Raw genomic sequence first — 21,214 nt, forward strand, 5'->3', positions numbered from 1 at the left:
CAACATAAGTGAGGGAATGTACAGAGTTGGCTCAAACTTTCACTCAGTATTTGAAACTTCTGTGTCACAAGTTGAGATTCTGCCCGATATTTAGTAATAATCCTTTTTTCTTTTTGCTTGGTTTTCCAGCATGCGTTCATTTTTCAGTCAACTATTGAGTTCTCTTATTCAGTATAGTTTGATCATGCATATTTTAAATATATGAATACAATCATATAAGAACAAAACAGAAAATCAATACAGGCAAGATTTACCCTAGAGTACAAAACATAATTCAATGCAAGTGAAGGAATGTACACATTTGACTCAAATCTTCACAAAGTGTTTGAAAATTTCTGTGTCTCAAGTTGAGATTCCACCCAGTATTTATTAATTGTCCTTTCAGATTTCCTTCTCGTTTTTACTTTGTTAGGCTTGTGTTCACTTTCCAGTTACTGTCGAGTACTCTCATTCAGCAAGTTTGACAAATATTACAAATTAAAAAAATGTGAAAACAAAGATATAGAAACAAAAAAGAAAATGAATACAGGCAAGATTTACCCTGCACTGATCCAGCTGCATCTTGAGTCGCTGGAGGTCATCTGAGGTCGGCCCCTGGGGCTCTTCCTCCAACCAGTGCTCCACCGGCTCCAGCGCCTTCTGCAGCCGCTTCAGCTCCGCCTCAAACTCCTGGTGGCGTACCGCCTGGTCCAGCTTGCGCTTACGGTCCTCCAGTAAGATGTGCACCTCATGCCAGCGCTCTGTGAAGCTCGTCAGTGACTGGTGTATGGGCTCGGGGGAGGTGCCGTCTGCACGCAGGTCAGAGGTGAAAGGGCAAAAAGGGGGAGAAAAGTTTGTGTAGTCTCGAATGCCACTTGTCCACCAATTTAAAGTCAGAGGATAAATGGGAGCATTGGACTAAATGCTTCAAATGCTGGACTTGGAAAATGTAGTCCGCAATACAGCTTCACAATATCTGACAAGACATAGGTAACTACTGCTTTATCTCATTCCTCTTACTACATGATCTCAATGCAGTTTGCATTAAAGTATAAGGCAGTTTCATCTGGCAGTCCATTTGGCTTCTTGTTCATAAAGCTCACTTTTTTAAATGTAATTCATATATAATGATCTTTAGCTTTTATTATACTTATCCCATAGCAGGAGTAACTTGCCACGCTACCATGTATTTCACTGCCATTCATCAAAAGTGCCCCTAAAACCAATTGCGAAACAAAAGTTTAGCAAAGCCATTATAGTGTAAATTTGTGGAAGCTGGACAATGAAGTTCATGCAAAAAAATACAGCAACTGCTGGAATGACATGACAACCTGGAATTACACAATAACTCAGCAGTTAAAGAAGCACATACAATTTTGTTGATATTTTGTTGTTTGTTTTTAAGAGACACACGCCAGCAGACTTGACTGCTATTTTGTAAGACAAAAAAACTACACTATTGTATGATTAGATTAAGGAGTGTCAGTGTGTCAAGCACTTATCACAACGCCCTCGCCTTACCTTCATGGGTGAGGTCCATCAGCTTGTCGGCAAGCTCCGATACGGTCCTCACCCTTCCCTGCCTCTCCTGCCAGTCATGGTCAAGGTTCTAGGGAGGGTAAAAAGTTGGCCAGATTACAATCCCATGGTTCATTAAAGTGCGCCCTCTCTTGGTGCACAAGTGCCATGGACCATTTTCACCTCTGACATATACACCACTTAGTGGCAATATCATACTTACTATGTACAGGGCTTGACAGTCACTTTTTTCTCTTGTGGCTTGTTCGGGCTACTATAATCTTTGAATTTCATATTTTGGTGGGCGAAGAAAGAAATGCAGTCGCCAGAAATAAAAGGAAATGTAAAAACTAATTTTTGCATTTTAGCTGCCCAGTTGGGCTACTGGGAGATAGCCTTTTTGGAAATTTGGTGGCCCAACATCAATTTTTAGTAGCCCCTAGCCACCGGGCCACAGAGCCACTGCCAATGTTGAGTCCTGCTGTAGTTAAACCGTTGACGACGAGTCCCAAAAATACTCAGGCAGGTGTCTATGGAAAATGTGTGTTGTAGCAAAATCAATCCATCCTCAACGGGTTAATACTTGTGCATGCACTCAAGAACGAAGTATAAGAAGTGTACAAAAACTCCATTACATTGGAGATATTTTTCAGATGAACGTAATCAACAAAACCATGCGGAGTGTAGCAAACAAAAAATCATTTCAGGGGTCTTTCCAGAGGAAGAAAGAGAAAGAGAGATAGGAAATATATCAGACTGTTAACAAATTTGAACAGAGAGATTTAATTGACTTAAGCCCCAAGGAATGCAGAATGCGTTTGGCAAGATAAGCCACTCAGTATTTTGAGACTGTGGTGACCCCTTTGTGACCTATGTGTACACGGGCACATCAGCAACTTGCAAAGTATGTGTGTCTGATTTCAACCATTCATCTACTCCCCTGAATGTACATCTTGATCTGTAGTTATGTCACTGTTTGAACACATAGACAATGTGTTAACTTAGCACATAATTCGCTGCTTTAATGCTCTACCGCACAGACTCATCCTCTCAAGCACATTTTTAAAGGGATAATCGAGCAACAGTTGTTAGGGATCGAAGAATTCTTTAAAACTCTTTATCAGCTTTATTCTCTTTTATTCAGTCAACCTGAACAACTTCACTAGTCCAATCTATTTGCTGTTTATGTTAGGAATCCTTCTCAAAGTCATCTCAAGAAGATCTTATCAAGACTGATACATGTATATCAACTAGAAGTATGAAGTCAAGACAGTTAATAATGCTGACTGTTTTGGTTCGAGAGGAATTACCTCCATTTCAACACTGAGCAATTAAAGACAAAACAGGTTATGTGATATTTCATGTGTGCACCAGGTTAAGAGGAAAGGGAAAGAAAATAAATGGAACCTATCCTACATACATTCAGCAGAAATCACATTCCCTTAGCAGAAAATGCATTTGCGTGAATACATAACAGTGCATGAAACTATTAGGGTTATTACACACCACATAATCAAGCTTCAGTATGTCACGAAGGCAAATGCCTTTATCTGTAGAGAACACTGGGTGGATATCTAGAGCAATACAAGGTGGTCAGTTCCAGAACAGAAAAATAATGCACCACAATGGAAGAGTATTGTGAAGGTTTGTCAAGGCAACAGGCATGCCTACTAGCAAACAAAAAAATAAACAAAAACATAATGGTATTAAAGATAAGGTACAGTACATTCCCGTTAAAGGAACACAGTTATAATGAAATTCCGGTTACAATGAAGTAAAAAATTCAGGCTGCATCATTATCTGTTCAAAGTTTTTAAAATTTTTTATTTGTTCCGATTTAACGAACTTTTGATATAACAAAATTAAACTGCTGGTCCAGAAGATTTTGTTATAATGGGGGTGGACTGTACATGGAGAGGGGAGAAAAAAAAGACATCACTGACCTCGTAGATTTTCTTCTGAATATCAAGGTCTGGCGTGTCCGGGGTGGGCTCCCCCTCCGACATGATGCGCTGCTCCGTGTCCTCCACCCAGGAGACGAGGCTGCCCAGCTCGCCGTCGAAGCGCTGCCTCAACTCGCTGTCCTCGTTGGGGCGCTTGACGCTGCCCGGCGAAGTCAGGGAGGAGGCGGTGTCCGCGGCGCCACCGCTGGACGGAGCCACGTGCACCGTCTGGTGGATGGTCTTGGTGACCAGCGTCTCCGTGACGACCGTATCGTTGAGGGAGTAGGAAGTGGTGGTGGACGAGGTGTTGATCTCGTCGGTGACAGGCACGGCATTGAGGTTGAAACCACTTTCAGCAACCTTTTCAACAGCAACAAGAAAAATTTCAGTCTCTAATTTCAGTCTCTAAACTGTTACTGGCATCTCGAAGTCTAACATGAAAATAGTATCTTAAGCCCTGTTTGAAAAGACCTCCTCTGAACATTGTCCCGACAACACACATGAGGTAACATTCCTCTCCAACAGCAATACAAATACTGGAGAGAATAAGAGGTACGGTCCTAACAGACACAGCACAATAAACCTTCTATGAGTAGATTTTTATAGCAACCTAGCTGTTCGTGTGTGATCCAACCCAAGTGCTGGACATAGGATCGATGAAGAGCACAGCCTAGCCGAACCAGTTTCTTTTAAAGAAATGTTGCTGCCGGATTTGAACACAGTTACTCGAGAGAGGTGGGAGAGAAAGTCTCTATCCCATCTCCCTGGTTATTCTAAACAAACAGTATTGACAACCCACGATGTGTTCAACATGGATTCGCAGTGGCCAACGTTGCTCAAACTGTTTTTCATGACACGGCTTTGCAGTTGGGAAACAGTACGATACATTCAAATCAAACAAGCAGAGTAAACACAGAAGGAAGATTTCTAAGACGGCTAGAACAAACAATTATTTAAAATGTGTGCATTTACACAGGCAACGGTGTTCATAAACAAGATGGGATTGTGATCCCTGCATTATGTTTGTCTGTCTGGACTATTCAGCATTAAGCATGCGTGTATAAGCCTAATCTTATTTTGAGAGCACCTTAACAGAAGGGTTGTCGGATGCTGTTGACGTAATGTCTGGGTGGTTAACCCACGCTGGCTAGGGATGAATTTGGCAGAAGTTACCTCAACAATACTCTGTGTGGAGTGTCTTAACAGGCAGGGTAAAAACAATTGCCCAGATGTTGTCAAGTTAATTCCGGTTCAAAAAGCTTTCCTGTTAAGCTGGGGTATGTTATAGAAACAGTAAAGTTAACACCCTTCTATTTCTGTCATGATAAATCCTTCACGAACACTTTCATTAGAACACCTCTGAAGTATACAAAACATTCATCCTACTTTGAATAAAGCCAGTGTATCAGCTCCAAACACACCATTTCAAATGGTTAAACTACACCATCAAGACCACACATAGTGCTGCTTAAAGAGTGTGGCGTCTCGTCTCATGCGAATCCCCAAGAACCTGGTCCAAGTGATGCCACGCCCCCCTGCCACACCCCCTGCCACACCCCATGCCATGCCCCCCTGCCACACCCCATGCCACGCCCCCACCCAACTCACCAGCCTGGACTGGCTCTCCATCTGCTGCACGATGCTATCCCAGCGTTGGGAGAACTCCTCCAGGGCCGTCTGAATGGCTGCCACCCCGGGGTGGTCCTCGTCCATGTGCTGCACCACATTCTGGGCCAGGGTGTTTAGACGGCTGAACTCACTGTGCTGCAGCTCCAGCTCTTGCTCTATCACCTGTGGTGTGTAGAATTACATTTAAATCAAGGAAACTAGATGGCAAATTGCTCAAATCCTTACAAGAGTCATGTGGGAGGGGTCTAGTTCTACTACGCTCTATGGTCTCTAGATACCAAGTTCTGCCAACTTGGTAGGATACAGCATTTTCACTTGCAAGTCACATCACTCTATCATCTGGTAAGAATGCAGGATACCAAAATACATATACAGCGACCGTGATGATGAGGGTCACTTGTTCCAATCGGGTTAGAAGGTAACAATGTAGGAGTTATGAGCAGTCAATACAAGTCTGGGATATGATATGAAACATATCTGAAATCAATTCAGTAATGCTGCCATTTTTCATGTGTTGAAATAATGTCATATTGCCGTCATGTGCCTGAACAAATGCAATTCAAAATACACCTACACTCATGGCCATTACTTGTGGCCATTTGAGGATATCACCTACTGAGCATCTGTACCAGTCGTGATGCCATATGAAGATGAGCTAAAAAACTGACCTTCAGTTTCTTGACCATCTCGACGGCCTCTTGGTCAGTCTGTGGCTGAGTCAGCCTCATGAGGGCGAGGGAGGACTCGGCGCCGCTCAGCCAGCCCTCGAACCGCTGCTGGGCGTCGACGTAGCGCTGCCACTGCAGCTGAACGTTCTGCAGCACTGCCCACTGCTGCTCCGTCCACTGGCAGACGCTGGCCCAGCGCTCCCCCAGAGATGTCAGCTGCTCCTCTAGTGCTGCTGTGGCTGTTGGGGGAATATTGCAAGATTTATTTACCTTGCGTGCAAGGTCTACATGATCTTAAAATAATATCATCTGCCTCTGATAAACTAATGGTAAATCACGTATGAGCTTCACATTCTTGTTTTCTAGCCAGTTAGTGACCATATAGCATGTATCAAAGGGAGCAAAGAGCACAAATGATGCTGTGTTTTAAGATCAGTAGGGAAGCCTTTAATAAAGAAATACATTGGGATAAGGTGTTGCACAAATGAATTTCCTTGCAATGGCCATCAGTGTGGCTGGTCGACCTGCAAGCATGTACATAAGCTTGGCAAATGAGATTAACCCATTGAGGACGGTTTGATTTTGCTACAACACACATTTTCCATAGACACCTGCCTGAGTATACTCGGGACTCGTCCTCAACGAGTTAACTGGATCACCAATGCCACTGCTGCGGAAAAACTTCTGTCTAGATAGATACACATGTACAAGGGAATGTCACAGCAATGTTCAGAACTTCAGTGACTACATGTAGATGTTGCAACAAAATGGATGGGGGTAAAGAAAAAAAAAAAGAGAATTCTCACCATTTTCTGGGCTGCTCTCGTCGACGACCACTACCATGTGTGAGAGGGAATTCACCTGACGCTGTTGGCTCTCAAGGTCCTCCTGGAGTGCCTGTTGCAGCAATGATTACATAACATTACATAACAATGGGACTTATCAAATCATCATTCACATTCATGTATAAGTGAGCAATACTGCTCTACAAAGATGCCACGACATTGCATAGGCCATTCACTAGAAGTCATTAAACTCATTGAGCATAGACGATACAGGGAAAGGGGCTGTGGTGTGTCCACTCTACTACGGAAAGTGACCAATATATACAAGTGGACACTGTAAAGAAAACAGCCTCGATAGATCCCGAGTGCATTAATCTGTCACAATGTAAATTCTACTTGTAAGTCTCATGAAGGCTTGCCCAAGCTAGGAAACAGTCAAAACAGCTAAAGTCATATATCAAATATACAACAACACTATACGAGTGTATGCTGTTTTCCAACAAGATTAACAGCTTATTATATCCCTCATGTAAAGTTTCTTGCCATATGATTATACAGAGCACGAAAATGGTGTAGTTTTACTAGCTTTAAGCTAGCTACGAGCAGCTGGATGGGGTGCAAAGAGTTACTAGCCAGCGTGATATAGTACTTTTGGGAATCCACAATCTGCACCCAATCGTGATCGTGTGATCGATATCTACATTTCTCACTTTAGAATGTAAGCAGTGCGCGTAGTAGCGATACTTTAGCTAGCGAAAGTCCTGTGGCTTGAAGCTAGCTAGCTAGCGCGGTACACGGTGCGTGCGCGACGGCATTACAGAAATCTGTGGTGCGATGGCGTGTGTGTGTAACGTTAGTGTGATCAATGCAGTTCAGCTCAGTTGACAAAGTGACTGCTTCAAGTAACAGAGGAATGATTGCAGCAGAAGGACAACATATCAGGTACGAATTAGGAATAAACGAAAACCGATTTTGAAGATGATCTGGGGAACGAAGCCGCTTTAGGCCTACTTCTAACGTTAGTCCTGGACCTCCTCGATCTTTCGGAGTTTTGCACGCTGTAGTGCAGTGTAGCTCGTGCGTAGGAATCAACAACGGTTTAATACATACACGGTGGCCTATACATACAGCGCAGCGGTGTCGTTCGCTACGCGCTGCACGCACTGCTACTGCACTGCCACGGCCTAACGTTAGATTTAACGTTAAACCTGCACATTTTTCCAACAAAAGGGAACCTTGTCATCACTCTAGTAAAATGCTCGAGAGGGATATAAAACAAATATCGACTGCTTTCTTTCGGGCCATGGTAAAACTATTTGACCTCGGTGATTTCTCAACAGTGCCATGTCCCTCGACTTCGTCTCGGGACATAGCACTGTTGAGAAATCACCTCGGTGCAAATAGTTTTACCATCTCCCTCTGTAGCAGTCGATATTTGTATAATAGAAAACTTGACTGAAGCAAACAGACAGTCATCTTAAAGGGATGGTACAGTATTGGTGGAGATGAGAATTGGGCTTTTAACTTTTTGCGAGATACCAAGAAAACACTTATGAAATAGTACAGAGCATACCATTTTAAGAGGAATGTAAAATTTATTTGATGAAAATCGGGTTTGGATGGACTGACAATTCCAAAAACAAAGTAAAACAATGCCATCGCAATAAAATGTGGGTCCCACACTTTATTAGAATCACTCTGTTTTGGATGTCTCAGCCATTTCAAAACCAATTTTCGTCAAATAAACTTTGAATTCCTCATGGAATTACATGGTCTTTCACATTTCATAAAAAGTTTCTCATTATCTCACAAAAATGTTAGAAACCTGGAATTAGGTCTGAACCAAAACTATACGATCCCTTTAACTTAAATTGTGATACATTTCATTCAGACGCTGCAGTATTGCTATATAACTGAATGTGCAGCAAGCATGTAAATGGATTCAGAGTAAATGAATTTGTTGCTCATCAACACAGTGAAGTCGATTTCCTCAAACAGATCATTCATGACTGAAGTCACAGCGGTATTCTTACCCGGAGGTCATCGATCTGAGAGTTGACGGCGTCGAGGTTGTCCCCAATGTGGGATCTGCTGTCAATGTACTGCTCTGTCTTGGTCAGCCAGTCTCGGAGGTCGTTCAACTGTTTCTGCTGCAGCTTCATTAGTACTTCGTGTAATCTGGGGGAGGAGAGAATGGAGACAAGTGGATGACGTAAGTTCCTTGAACCGCAGGTTCGGTGGAGACGCCAGCCTCTTGCCACGACATGAGACACTCCAGTAAAAATGATATGGATGGTGATGTGATGTTGATGACGTTGATGTTAATGAGGACATTTAATGATGATGATAACGATGATAGTAGTGAAAATAACATTGATGATGATGATGATGAGGAGGAGGAGGAGGAGGAGGAGGAGGAGATGATGATGATGTTGGTGAGCAGCACTAAGTATGAGGCAGAGAGTGAAAAAAATTATGCCGATGATTACGTAAATGTCATTTACCAATAATGATGATACTTATGATTTTGATGAAAAGGAAAAATATGACAAAGCTGGTCAGGCAGCTGATTACTATAAGATGATATCAATGATGAGTACCTCAATGGTAATGGGGTAAACACGTACTTAACATCAGTAGACAAGACTAGAATCTCAATCAAATTGCATTTGTCTTGCATTTCTACATTTTGCAATAAAAACAGATATGAATCTTCACATAAACCTGACTCTACCCCACTCCGCCCCACTATGCCCCACTTCACTCCACCCCACTCCGCCCCACTCCACCCCACTCAGCCCACTCCGTCCAACTCCGCCCATCTCATCCCAATCCCCCCTCAAAGGCCTCTACTCACAGTGCCTGTCTCTCCATGGCCGAGATGCGGAGGGCCTCCCAGCGCCCGTTGAGGAGGGTCATCTGCTCCCGTATCTCGCTCTCCTCCTCCTCGTTCACCTTTGACTCCATGATGAGATGGTTGCCCTCTTGGAGGGCGTTCCCCACACTGTTCTGGTGCGTCATCAGCTCCACCATGAAGTTCTACAGGAGGACACGCAAAACAAAGAGGGGAAAAGGAATGAAGAGTTTTATTGCAAAACAAGCTAACTCCATTCTTGTTATCTAAATTGAGATATCTACAATAAAAGCTGCTAAAAAGCAGAGAATAGTAAGAAACTACGGAATATGGAATATTCTTAACCCGTTGACGATGGACTAATTTTGCTACAACACGCATTTCTCATAGACACCTGCCCGAGTGTACTCGGGCCTCCTCCTCAACGGGTTAATCATAACTGTAAGAATATTCCCTGTTATGTCAAACATGTGATGAGGTATCACTGGAAAGGGTTTATTTTGCTCTGTCTGATGATGGATTTACTTTGAAATGTTTAAAAATGGCACTTAGCCCATTTTCGCACTGAAACTCATCAAAAATTTCAATTTTTTGTCGAGGGAGAAGAAAACTTCTTGCATTTGATCTCTGGGAATGTACAGAGTACTTGGATCATGAACAAAAGACAAATTCTAAAGTAAACAGTCAAACTATCACACTTCTAAAGAAGTACATGTATTTACTTGCTTGCCTGAATACAGCAACATTTTTGTTTAGCTTGTCTGTTGCTAACAGGCAGCAATTAGATAGCAAATATACCTCAATAATAAGGATAAGAAATTTCTCCATCTACTTCACATTTCAGAAGACCAGTCATATTTTCTTCAATGAGGAGAGCTTTTACAAAATGTACAAAGTATGTGAGCTTGTACTTCAGCAAGTTTGGCATAATGTGATTCAAGTAATTTGCAGATTATATTGGGTCAGTCTTCAGAGCACTGTTCATTCATCATCACTTAATTCCTCCTCTTCCTCCTCCGCCTTCTCTTCCACCATTATCATCCTCACCTCGTGAGTGTGGAACTGGTCCTTCACTTCATCCACATTGCTGGACACCTCCTCCTCGTGCTCCAGGTGGCTCTCGGCATTCAGTAACCATGCCAACACCGTCTCCATGTTGGACTGGTAGCTTTCGATGTCGATCTCACTCATGTCGGATAATGACTGCAGAGAATTTTAGGAAAGATAAATGTCATCAGCAAATTTTTCATCATCTTGTTGAGACATGGCCTCAGGTGTACAGACTCGCAGCCCTTGATGAAAACATCGCCAGTACTTTATTCTTTTTTTTTCTGTTATTTTTTTTTTTACTTTTCAGTTTGGTTTTGGTAAGAGAGTAATACCACACAAATGGTGATAGTACCAATGGAAAAAGAAGGTCCAAATGACTCCAAGTTCATAAGACCAATTCATTTTTCAACTTACGTCCATCCTACGTTTATTTTGCTTGTTTTGTGTGTCTCTTTGTCTTTCTATGTGTCTGTATGTGTATGTACCTCTGTGGGAATGTGTACATCTGTCTGTCCCTCTTCCACTCTATTTGTTCTGTGGGGTTCATTTTCTGTGATACTGACCAGGTCTGGCGACGCGGTGGTGAAACTCTCCGGGGCGGAGCTGCGGCTGAGGTTAAGAGACGTCTGAGATCCGACGACCTGGTCGGCTTCTTTGATCAAGGTGGCTTGGGTTGAGAGTGCTTTGTACAGGGAAGTCACGTACATCAACACCGACTTCTTGTCGGGTTTGTCTACGTTCACGTCTGCAGAACGGAAGGTCAGAGTGAGAAATGAAAAAGATAGATAGATAGATAGATAGATAGATAGATAGATAGATAGATTGACAGATAGATGAATAGATAGATAGACAGATAGATACAACCGTAGATAGAGGGAGAGATAGAAGTAGAGAAAGAGGGGAGAGATTGAATCATCATCATCACATTCAGACTATTTACGTCGTTTCTCACGATGCATTAGCAAAGAGATTACTTAACGTTTCAAGGCTCACAGTTGCAATTCACGATTTAGTCTTTATCAACATTTCTTGATTTCCCCCAACAATACTTGGCGTCAATGTTATTGTTAGACAAACCAAGGAGGGTATAATATCACCACAGTACCAGGTGAACAACATTATCACAAAATACGGACTCCTTGTTCCCTGTTCATTAACAGATATTTTTAGGAAACTTGCATTGAATCGAGATAAAAAGCACAATAAGGGATGAAGAACTGTGACAACCCTCATTTTTTTCATTGTAAACACCAAGAGATAGGTGTAAGTATAAAGTGTTTGCTGCTACGGCACAACACGATATGAATATTGGTTTTACATAGAATGGCTGACAATTGATAATGTGCAATAAAAATGACAAAGACCAATATCAATCGTAATTCCTAGGCACCTAGAAATACTAATGTTTTGCCAAAACCAGTTATTGTCTTCTACTTCAGAGAGCAGATATCCTACATCAATTGCTTAATACCACATCCCAATTGTGGCCTTCAGAGCACTTCTGTGTGACCCGTAACACCCAGAAGAAACCTGAATAAACCTTCGAAATTCTCATACATCTTATCTAAAGGCATTATTTTGTGACAAACCCTTTAACACTCAATTTTATTGGCTTTGATTGCACAATGCCCGGCAGGTAATTTTCCCAGACAGGAAATAGATCTCATTTGCAGGGTTTACTTATCCTAAAAAATTATACATACCTTCTGGGTCTAGGAGTCTATCTATGCTGAAATGGCTGTGTGCTACAGTAAAGGCATGCTCTAGTCTCGCTTCAGGCTCTTCTTTCAGTAGGTCATGGTATACAAAAAGGTCAGGTCTGTTTTGCACAGGGGGGAAAAACAAACACTCGCACTAGCCTCAATTCAGTCAACACAAAAGTAATGTCTCATGCTTGAGAGAAGGGGCTTGTTTCTTAAAGAATTTAACATAAAATACAATAAAGGCATATTCGTGTCAAAAAAAAAGAAAGAAAAGAGGACAAATGTGATACACTGCATGTAGTCTGTCAGAAAATGCTCATGGAAATATCACACATTTTGCATACATCTCCAATGAATAAAAACACAAGTCAAAATCTCATAAAGGACAATAAAAAGCTTGGAATTCTTTAGAAGACACTTCCATTTTTCATGTCAATTACAATCTAAAGAGTTTTCTTGCACACACAATCACATTTGAATGTTCACGGGGAAAGATTTCCACCATGCGCAGACAAGTAATGAATGGTACTCAAACAGTTAAATAAAAGTTCAGCATTTTCTGTGGGATGGATACGTTAGCCTAGCAAATGCCATTGTGCTATGTACAGCCAAGGGGGATGAGATAATTGGGGTAAAATTATGAGCCATTATGGCTCTATGCAAACAAAATTGCTGATTAAGGCATTTGCTCACCGACACAAACGACTCTAGCAGTACTAAGGGTCAAGCTTGATGATGGTAAATCTACTGTTGATCACAGTGTAATACAGATAAGAATATCTTTGATTGACCATTCTCCTCGAGGTACAGCAACTCGTATGCTGTAACTGTACAATGTATCTTTACAATGACCAGAACTCGAACATTTGATTTGCTCTTGTTATCTGTTTGTTTGTTCTTTTTGCTACATATGTCACTTCAGGTTTGCAGAAAACTAAACACAAGATGGCAATTTTACTAATGACAAAGAATCCTACACAAGCTTATGCAACATCTATAACCACATATTGTGCCAAAGTAGCCTACAGTCAATGTTCCTGTTATTGTTTTACTCTCTTTCTTGGCTGTTTGTTGTGGTTCTTGTTGTTGCCATTATGTGTTTTTGGGGAGAATATGAGCCAATTTTGTTACCTGTATCTATGTAGGACTGCATTAAAGGCTAGGCCATCCCTCCAACTCGTGGTGAAATTCTTTACTTCAACGTTTTCATACCTGAAATAAGAAAGAAAACACATTAATGCACTCTTTTTTTCTCTGTATTCTTATATGTTAGAGGGGGATGTCTATGGTGAATGGTTGATGCACCTGCACTATTTTAATTTCGAAAATCCTAAAAGAAGTAACCCTTACAAAGGCATACTAAACAAAAAAAAGTAATCCATATAATTGGCTTTGAAGTTTTTGAATAGCAATCAACACTTTGAAGTGTGCTCAGCTGTTTCCCCTTTTATTCTCATCAAATATAAAGTTGCATGTCTACAGTGACACAAATGTCAACTGACAAGGGTTGTTCTGTGCATGATGTTCCCTGAACAATGACTGACTAGTATAACACTAACTACAACAAAGGGTCACATACAAAACATGAAATATATGCAAACATATTCCTTTGATTTGCAAGCAAGCAAATAAAGGCATGGTTCAACGAATATATACCTTTGAGCAAAGAGTATTCTGTAGATTATGATACAAAATGTCCTTTGATATCTTATGAATGCCTGATAGTAATGGATCATCATCAAAAATAGTTATGTACTTTCAAAGGGATCAATACTGTGCGCGCCACATACTCTCTAAAAAAAATCGAGTGAAAATATTCACTCTTGAAGGAGTGAAAACAAAAAAGAGTGAATTTAGAGTGAAATTGGAGTGAATTTCGAGTGAAAATGTTCATTTTCACTCATTTTGGAGTGACCTCAGGGATCACTCAAAGATTTTGGAGTGATCCCTGACGTCACTCTAAAACGAGTGAAAATCAACATTTTCACTCAAAATTCACTCCAATTTCACTCTAAATTCACTCTTTTTTGTTTTCACTCCTTCAAGAGTGAATATTTTCACTCGATTTTTTTTTAGAGAGTATTTCGTTTGTGGGTCATCTCATCACTGGACAATTAACAACACCAAGAAATATTGCCTGAGCCTGTACACAGACAAATACAAATTACGATCATCTCCAATATGTGAAATCACTGACATTGCTTCTTGAAAAAAAAAAAGTAATATTAGTTTGTCATTTCATTGGAATGAATCTTGATTGCAAATTTAATCACTTTGCAGTATCGTCTCTGAATTCCCAATTGCAAACTATTATGATCTCGAATAGGAAAACACAATGAGGACTACTGCACATGACCTGAAAGTTGTTGGCCCTTTTGCATAAAACAATGGCAACTTTACAATTCATGGTAACTATCGAATTAATGACAACCATCATTGATTTTTCAGCTTTGATCGGCTATGAAATAGTGTTGCTATGGTAGTTATCATTAATTGTAAAGTTGCATTCATCCACTTAATGCAACTTGAATGAATGAATGAATGAATGAGTGAATGTAAAGTTGCCATAATCTTATGCAACAGGGTCCTCACCCACTGTCCCTCTTACACTCACCCTTGTGTTACTTCTTGGCACCAGTTTAGTACTGTTCTCTCATACTGCTGTTCCATACTATTGTCTGTATCCTTTAGTACTGCCTTGGCCTGCAGGGAAGACAAAAATGACCACGTCCAAGCTTAGCAAACTGACCACGTCCAGGCTTAGCGAACTGACCCCTTAATTCATCGGGAGTTGAAATTGATTGCAAGAATGACGTCAATTGCATTCATTTCCATGGCTAACTGCATGCTGACAAATATTCAGATCCTTTCACAAATCAGCTACAATACATTGTTAATCATTGGAACTTCAAAGATTAGCCAAATGTGGATCAAAATTACAATGTACCACAACTCACCTGTGACATAGTGCAAAGGAATTACAGTTTTAGATGACTATGGATACAGGTATGTTTTGCTTTCTTCTTGAATCAAGATTGTATTGAAATGTGCAGAAGTTGAACTATTTACTCACTGTGCATTATGTACATACAGGTCACAATGGTATGCATGTACACTTGTTCCAAAATACACATGTGCAATCATGCTGAATATTGAAAGTTGAATGTTTGATACTGAAAAGCAGTGTAAATCTCAAAATGTTTGTTGCAACCGTTGTTAACTGACAAGTAGGCCCACCACTGTGTATGTTAGATTTGGCAACTAACACAAACTTGGTGGGAAAAAGGAATGACTACGAAAGAAAAATATTCAAAAACTGACAGACAAAATTTGAAATGTTCATCTTGCTCTGTAATGATCTTGTATTTTGATATGAACAACAGTGATTTTTTAATCATAGTATAACATGTATCTTTAACTCTTTATGTGCCACGTTCGCACGTCCGGCTCAGTCGACGGCGTGCCAACTTCGCATATTCTGCTCAACAAATAAAGCCGCCAAAACCGATCGATAAATCGCTAATCCCGCGGTATTATCAAAGCGTTTCTCGCGCTTTTGTTCCTCTTACACACAGCTTGCATTCTATGTGGTGATTGACTATCAAGCGGTGTTCCCAACTAGACTTGCGTGTACATTCTAAGTTTCTGTCACTATTTTATGTGCAAAAGTCATGCCTTTACAGTAATGTAGCACTTGGTAATTCAAAAGAAAATTGAAAATAGAATTGTTATACATTGTATATAGAAGCAAAGTTTGGCATTCCTCTTTAACTTTGCTCACTATTATGTCTTAACAGAAATTTGTAGAAGCTATACAAATTGAAAAAAACAGAATTCTTTCTCAAAGCATGACTACCTTCGTGTCTCAGAATAACGTGGCACACAGGGGGTTTCCACCATGGCACATAAAGAGTTAAGATGATAATGCAGGGAGGGGGAGGGGGTTAGACAAACTACACGTATACATGTTTAGGGAATCCTTGCAATGTACTGTCACTAGAGGGCAGTGTAAATATTTCCTCGATCAATACAAACAATGCTACACAACATTTACACTTGTCATGCATCACGCACGACGCCTCCAGACGTAATGACTGAGACGTGAACGAATGACATATCATTACGTTCTGCTCTGATTAGGCCCTGGTGCGATTTTTCCAGTCCATCATTCACGGGGCTCTGGCAAATCATGTCAACAGTCTCGCCGCCTGACATTCCTCAGACATAATCATGATCGAGTGGAGGATTTTATTGCACTCCGTAATTATTATCACTCAAACTATGGACTTTTCGCACTTCTACGTACATGGCGGTCATGATTTGAGAAAGTTTACAATCATCCTCATCCTCACTGTATCATTCTTATACTTTCCTTCTTGTTACTTCCTTCTTCTTCCCCTTCTTCTTCCAGCTCTTTCACATTTTACCTTCATTTGAGGCTTTTCTTCCAACTCATATTACTAAATTGTCCTCTTTCCTCTTTCTTTGAATCATCTCCTTTTACCTCTGTCCTTTTATCTTTTTCTTTTTCGTCATCTTCTTAATCTTTACCTCTTCTTCGTGACAAAAATGCATATTCCAAGACATAGAAAAAGAACTCTACCTAAACTCATCCAGAACTTATAAGAGAATAATATTCACTTGACCATATCTCGGTCACAGATCAACGGAAATGGTATTTTTTTTCATTATATAAAATAATTAAAAATTAGGGATATTTCCTTTCATCCATTTTTCCTATCATCTTACTATTTGTGACATCAGAAATTGCTTTATAATTCACATGTACAGATGGCGATTATACAAAATTAAGCGCAAAAATTTAAAAATTCATAACTTTTGAATGAGTTGGGATATAAGCTCTCACCAAGTGTTTTCTTTCACCTTTTCTGCAATCACTGATTTCAGAAATAAAATATTTAATAATTCACTCTTTTAAAATGAGCCATTATGATTTCAAACAGTGTCTGTTAATACCAAAGACTGCTATGTACGTGTGTATTAGAATATATAAAGAAATTCACAATGCTGTGTATCTGTTCATTATACTTTCAGACTAATAAAGCTCTCTTATAGACCAATTCTGTGACGCGCTATGTTTATTTTTGGCATGGGCAGCGCCATTACTGCGGTGTCCCAGCTGACCCCCCCTCCCACTCCCCCACCCCTCTCACGCGCATGGAATGAAAAACTGATGCATGGTTGTTTCAGCCAAGAGGCAATTCGTACTGAGTGCGCGAATGCTTGCTTAGTGCGCGAACCTTTGTTACAAGTGCGCCATAAACATGTTGCCCGGGGGTGGGGGAGAGCAGGGGGGGTCGGCTGAGACACCTCAAAATGAGCTCATGGCTGCGCCCAGTGCCACATTTTGTCTGCTGCCCTCAACGAACCCGAATCGGTCTTTAGTGGCAGATACTGACGCAGCCCTAATGCAGGGCTCGACACTAACGGTGGCCAGGTGGCCCGGGGCCACCAAAAATGAAAGTCGGGCCACCAAATTTCAAAAAAGGGCAAATTTGGTGGCCCGCCTCGGGCCACCAAAATATTTTGAAAAGTATGTCAATAAATTCGTAACTTTTTGCGCCGGAAATTAGCAGTTAAATTTGTTCAAAGGATGGATGAAAAGGACTGAATGAATGCCTGAGAGTGAGTGTTGCAAGTTTGTTGAAGTTTATTTATGAGTAGATATGTCCAACTTCTAATTCTTACTATCATAAATCTTAAATATTTGACTCATTAAAAAAAAGGACTTTTAATGTTTTTTATTGGGTTTTTTTCGGGACACCAAATTTTTCTCTCGGGCCACCAAAAATTTGAAATTTAGGATTTTGTTGTCGGGCCACCAAACAAAAAAGTTAGTGTCGAGCCATGCCTAATGACAAGTCTCTCCTGTGTGGATGGTTTACCACTCACCTCCCAGTGCGCAATGATGCTCCACACTAGACCGAGGGTTAGCTTTGGGCTGCCATCGACGATGTCGTTGCTGCTGATGTTCACGAGTCGTACCTGGGGAAGGGAAGGCAGAAAGAGAGAGTTCATATCAAAGAGTGATCATCATAGAATAGTCTGTAACCAAGCACTTTCAGCTGGGATGCCAACAACCTTATAAACAGCACTGCCGTATTCTAAGGGCTGAAATGGGATATTTGTGGCGGAATAAACAGTACTTCTACCTTTCCTGCAATAGACACATGTATAATGTAAAACGAGAAATGTTCGCGTGCATTTTGATTTCGCGAATTTTGCGAGCGCCAAGATTCGCGAAATTAAAATGCACGCGAAATTTCTTATCTACACTATATGCATTGAACGCAAGAGGCAATTCGCGAAAATTTCTTGCCACGAAAAAGGCCGTCGGCTCCAATTCGCGAAAATTTCGTGCCGCGAATATATCATGTTTTACAGTAATACAATTTTGGAAAACTTGTATTTTCCATGATACCTGCAGTATTTTTGGCCCCCCCCCCCCAAAAAAAAAAAAAGAAACACTATAAGGTATTGCAAAAAAAGGAGGAATGGTTGGCATCTCTTTTTCAATGTCATCCAAATCTTGTTTCAAAACAACATTCCACAGAAATATTCTGAATGCATCATCTGCTTTAACCAAGGCTACACAGATCTCCCCACCCCCCTTAACCCATTGAGGACGGACTGATTTTGCTACAACACGCATTTCCCATAGACACCTGCCTGAGTATACTCCGGACTCGTCCTCAACGGCTTAAACAAGGCAATGACATAACAAAATGAAATGTGGGAGTTCTAATCTATACCCATAATAGTTTGTAGAAACAAGGAGATAACCTTTGTTCAAGACTTCACCAGATATTTTGTTTCTACATGGAGGCCACCATCCCTCTCCACAGCAATAAGATTCTCCAGTCCATTCTACACAGAATATACATGTAAGTGCACTACTCCTTTATATGCCTGCAAGTTTTGCATCATCTAGGCACAATATACATGTACATATGGATTATGTGAAAGAATGAGAGATGGTGGAGTGTGTGTACCTACTCGTACATGCGTATGTAAAAGAAAGAGAGAAAAAAAATCAATACGTACAAAGCAAAGGAAGGATGGAAAGAGGAAGTGATAGACTTTTTTTTTCATAATCTCAAATAATTAGAAGGATCACCATCAGGAGGTAAATACCTCAGGGATGGACCATGACAAGACAACCTACTTCAAATATAAGTACTTCTAGATGAGAGAAGGCAAGAGATTGAGAGGGAGAGAGAGGAAGGAAGGAAGAGATGGAGAGTCAGAGAGACAGATGGGGAGACAGAAAATGAGAGGAGAAATTGAATGAGGGAGAGAAATAGAGGGAGGGGAAGAAAGAGGGACAGAGCTGAGAGCTTCACTCTTAGCACAGTGGAAAAGGCGGGATTCGCAACAATCTCTCCTTGATGGATTGGAGAGGACCCGAGAATGGGCTTGTGTTTACTAAACATTGCATCAGGCTTTGACATTAATCACTTTGACTGATTGGAAGCCGTCCGCCCCTCCCCTCCCCCTTTTTCCTCAACTTAGCCCACAACACCCACTCACCCCCCCCCCCCCCCATCCCCCAAAGGCCATTTTCACACTGGTGGAGAAATGCAATTGCAATGCTGAATAAGAATTACGATTACAATCATGATTTGAATTATCTTCCATACACATGACTAGGGAAGGCTTTGCAGATTTTGCAGATTATCCTGAATTTCAGAGCAAGGAGAGGGGGTGTGGCTTCTTTCTTAAAGGACAAGTTCACCTTCATAGACATGTGGGTTGAGTAAATGCAGCAATATTAGTAGAACACATCAGTGAGAGTTTGAGCAAAATCGGACAATCCGTTCAAAAATTATGAATTTTTGAAGTTTCTGCTCAGTCACGGCTGGATGAAAAGACTAAGTAAGCTTGTGATGTCACATGAGTATAACGATATAAAGAAAGATTAAAGAAAATTCAACATATTTCCATTTTTCTCGCATAACAAAAGAACACTCAACTTCTCTCTTCCAGAAGGCAGGGGGAATAATATTACCCTTAACATACGTCAGTAGCAAGTCGAAGAAATGTGCACTTTATTCAAAAAGTAAAGTTTTGTGAAATTCACTTCATATTTTCCTAATATAGTTGTACGCATGTGACATCATACACTGTAATAGTCTTCTCATCTAGCAGTGACTGTGCAGATACTTAAAATATTAATAACTTTTGAATGGATTGTCCGATATTCCTCCAACTTTCACTGATGTGTTCTACTAATATTGCTGCATTCTCTGAATCCTAATGTATATGAAGGTGGACTTGTCCTTTAAAGTTTCCATCAAGGACAGGACTCTTGAGCGGTAAGTAGCACATTCTTTGACTACAGTGTGAGCATTTGAGGAGAGGGATTTTTCTGCGGAAAAGGTTGAAAGGTCACCGTAAGCTTGATTTGGCAGTCAATCTGAATGTGCGACTGTTTGGTTCCATAATTCTGGAGAATTGTGACTGGACAAGATCGCAGGACCATCATCTGAATCACGATTGGAATCACGATTCAATTCATCCTCCGCCATTCAAGTCACCCTCCACAATTCCAGCTTGCAAACACACAGCCAAAATGTGTCATTTGAATCATGATTCTAGCAATGCATCATTAGAATCGTGATTCAAGTTAGATATATGCATTCTCAGTATGTGTGAAAACAGCCTTTGACTGATTGGAAGCATTCTGCCCCTACCCCTCCCCCCTCTTACCCTCCCCTCATCCCATCCCCACCTGCTTTCTTCCCCTACAGCAAAAGACTCTTGGAGCGTGTATATCCTTCCCATCCCTGCTAGTTGGTTGCCATGGGCACGGGCCAAGTCCCAGCAAGTGCTAAGGAGCCGCTGCTCAGGAGCCGCTGCTCTCTCCAGCTGACTCATCAGTGGATTATTTGGTTACAACATGTCATGAAGGATCTGGTCCATAATTTACAACCTCCTTCCATTCATGGTGTGTTCCTACATTGGAATAAAATCTTCCAGGTGCAGACAATAATAATGAGGACAATTTTCCTTCTTAATTGTGTATGTACTCTTGTAATCAATTTTTGCCCTATGATGGCACCTT

The 21,214-nt window shown here is 40.9% G+C and overlaps 1 protein-coding gene across 1 annotated transcript in view; it reads right to left on the reverse strand.

Annotated features, from left to right (window-relative positions):
- The window catches only part of LOC139737247 (dystrophin-like), a 466,340-nt gene that overhangs the window by 282,191 nt on the left and 162,935 nt on the right, over positions 1 to 21,214 (reverse strand). The window contains exons 6-19 of the mRNA XM_071647923.1: positions 18,043 to 18,135; positions 14,744 to 14,832; positions 13,261 to 13,341; positions 12,130 to 12,245; positions 10,990 to 11,171; positions 10,424 to 10,579; positions 9,380 to 9,561; positions 8,556 to 8,700; positions 6,544 to 6,634; positions 5,738 to 5,976; positions 5,049 to 5,231; positions 3,441 to 3,800; positions 1,501 to 1,588; positions 541 to 788 (exon numbers count right to left, since the gene is read on the reverse strand). Coding sequence (XP_071504024.1) covers positions 541 to 788; positions 1,501 to 1,588; positions 3,441 to 3,800; positions 5,049 to 5,231; positions 5,738 to 5,976; positions 6,544 to 6,634; positions 8,556 to 8,700; positions 9,380 to 9,561; positions 10,424 to 10,579; positions 10,990 to 11,171; positions 12,130 to 12,245; positions 13,261 to 13,341; positions 14,744 to 14,832; positions 18,043 to 18,135 — 2,253 coding nt within the window. The remainder of the gene's footprint in view (positions 1 to 540; positions 789 to 1,500; positions 1,589 to 3,440; positions 3,801 to 5,048; positions 5,232 to 5,737; positions 5,977 to 6,543; positions 6,635 to 8,555; positions 8,701 to 9,379; positions 9,562 to 10,423; positions 10,580 to 10,989; positions 11,172 to 12,129; positions 12,246 to 13,260; positions 13,342 to 14,743; positions 14,833 to 18,042; positions 18,136 to 21,214) is intronic.

The sequence above is a fragment of the Diadema antillarum genome, unplaced genomic scaffold (assembly GCF_040938485.1).
Source record: "Diadema antillarum isolate AM-2024a unplaced genomic scaffold, OU_Dant_1.0 seq00000687_RagTag, whole genome shotgun sequence".
In the NCBI taxonomy this organism is placed as follows: domain Eukaryota; kingdom Metazoa; phylum Echinodermata; class Echinoidea; order Diadematoida; family Diadematidae; genus Diadema; species Diadema antillarum.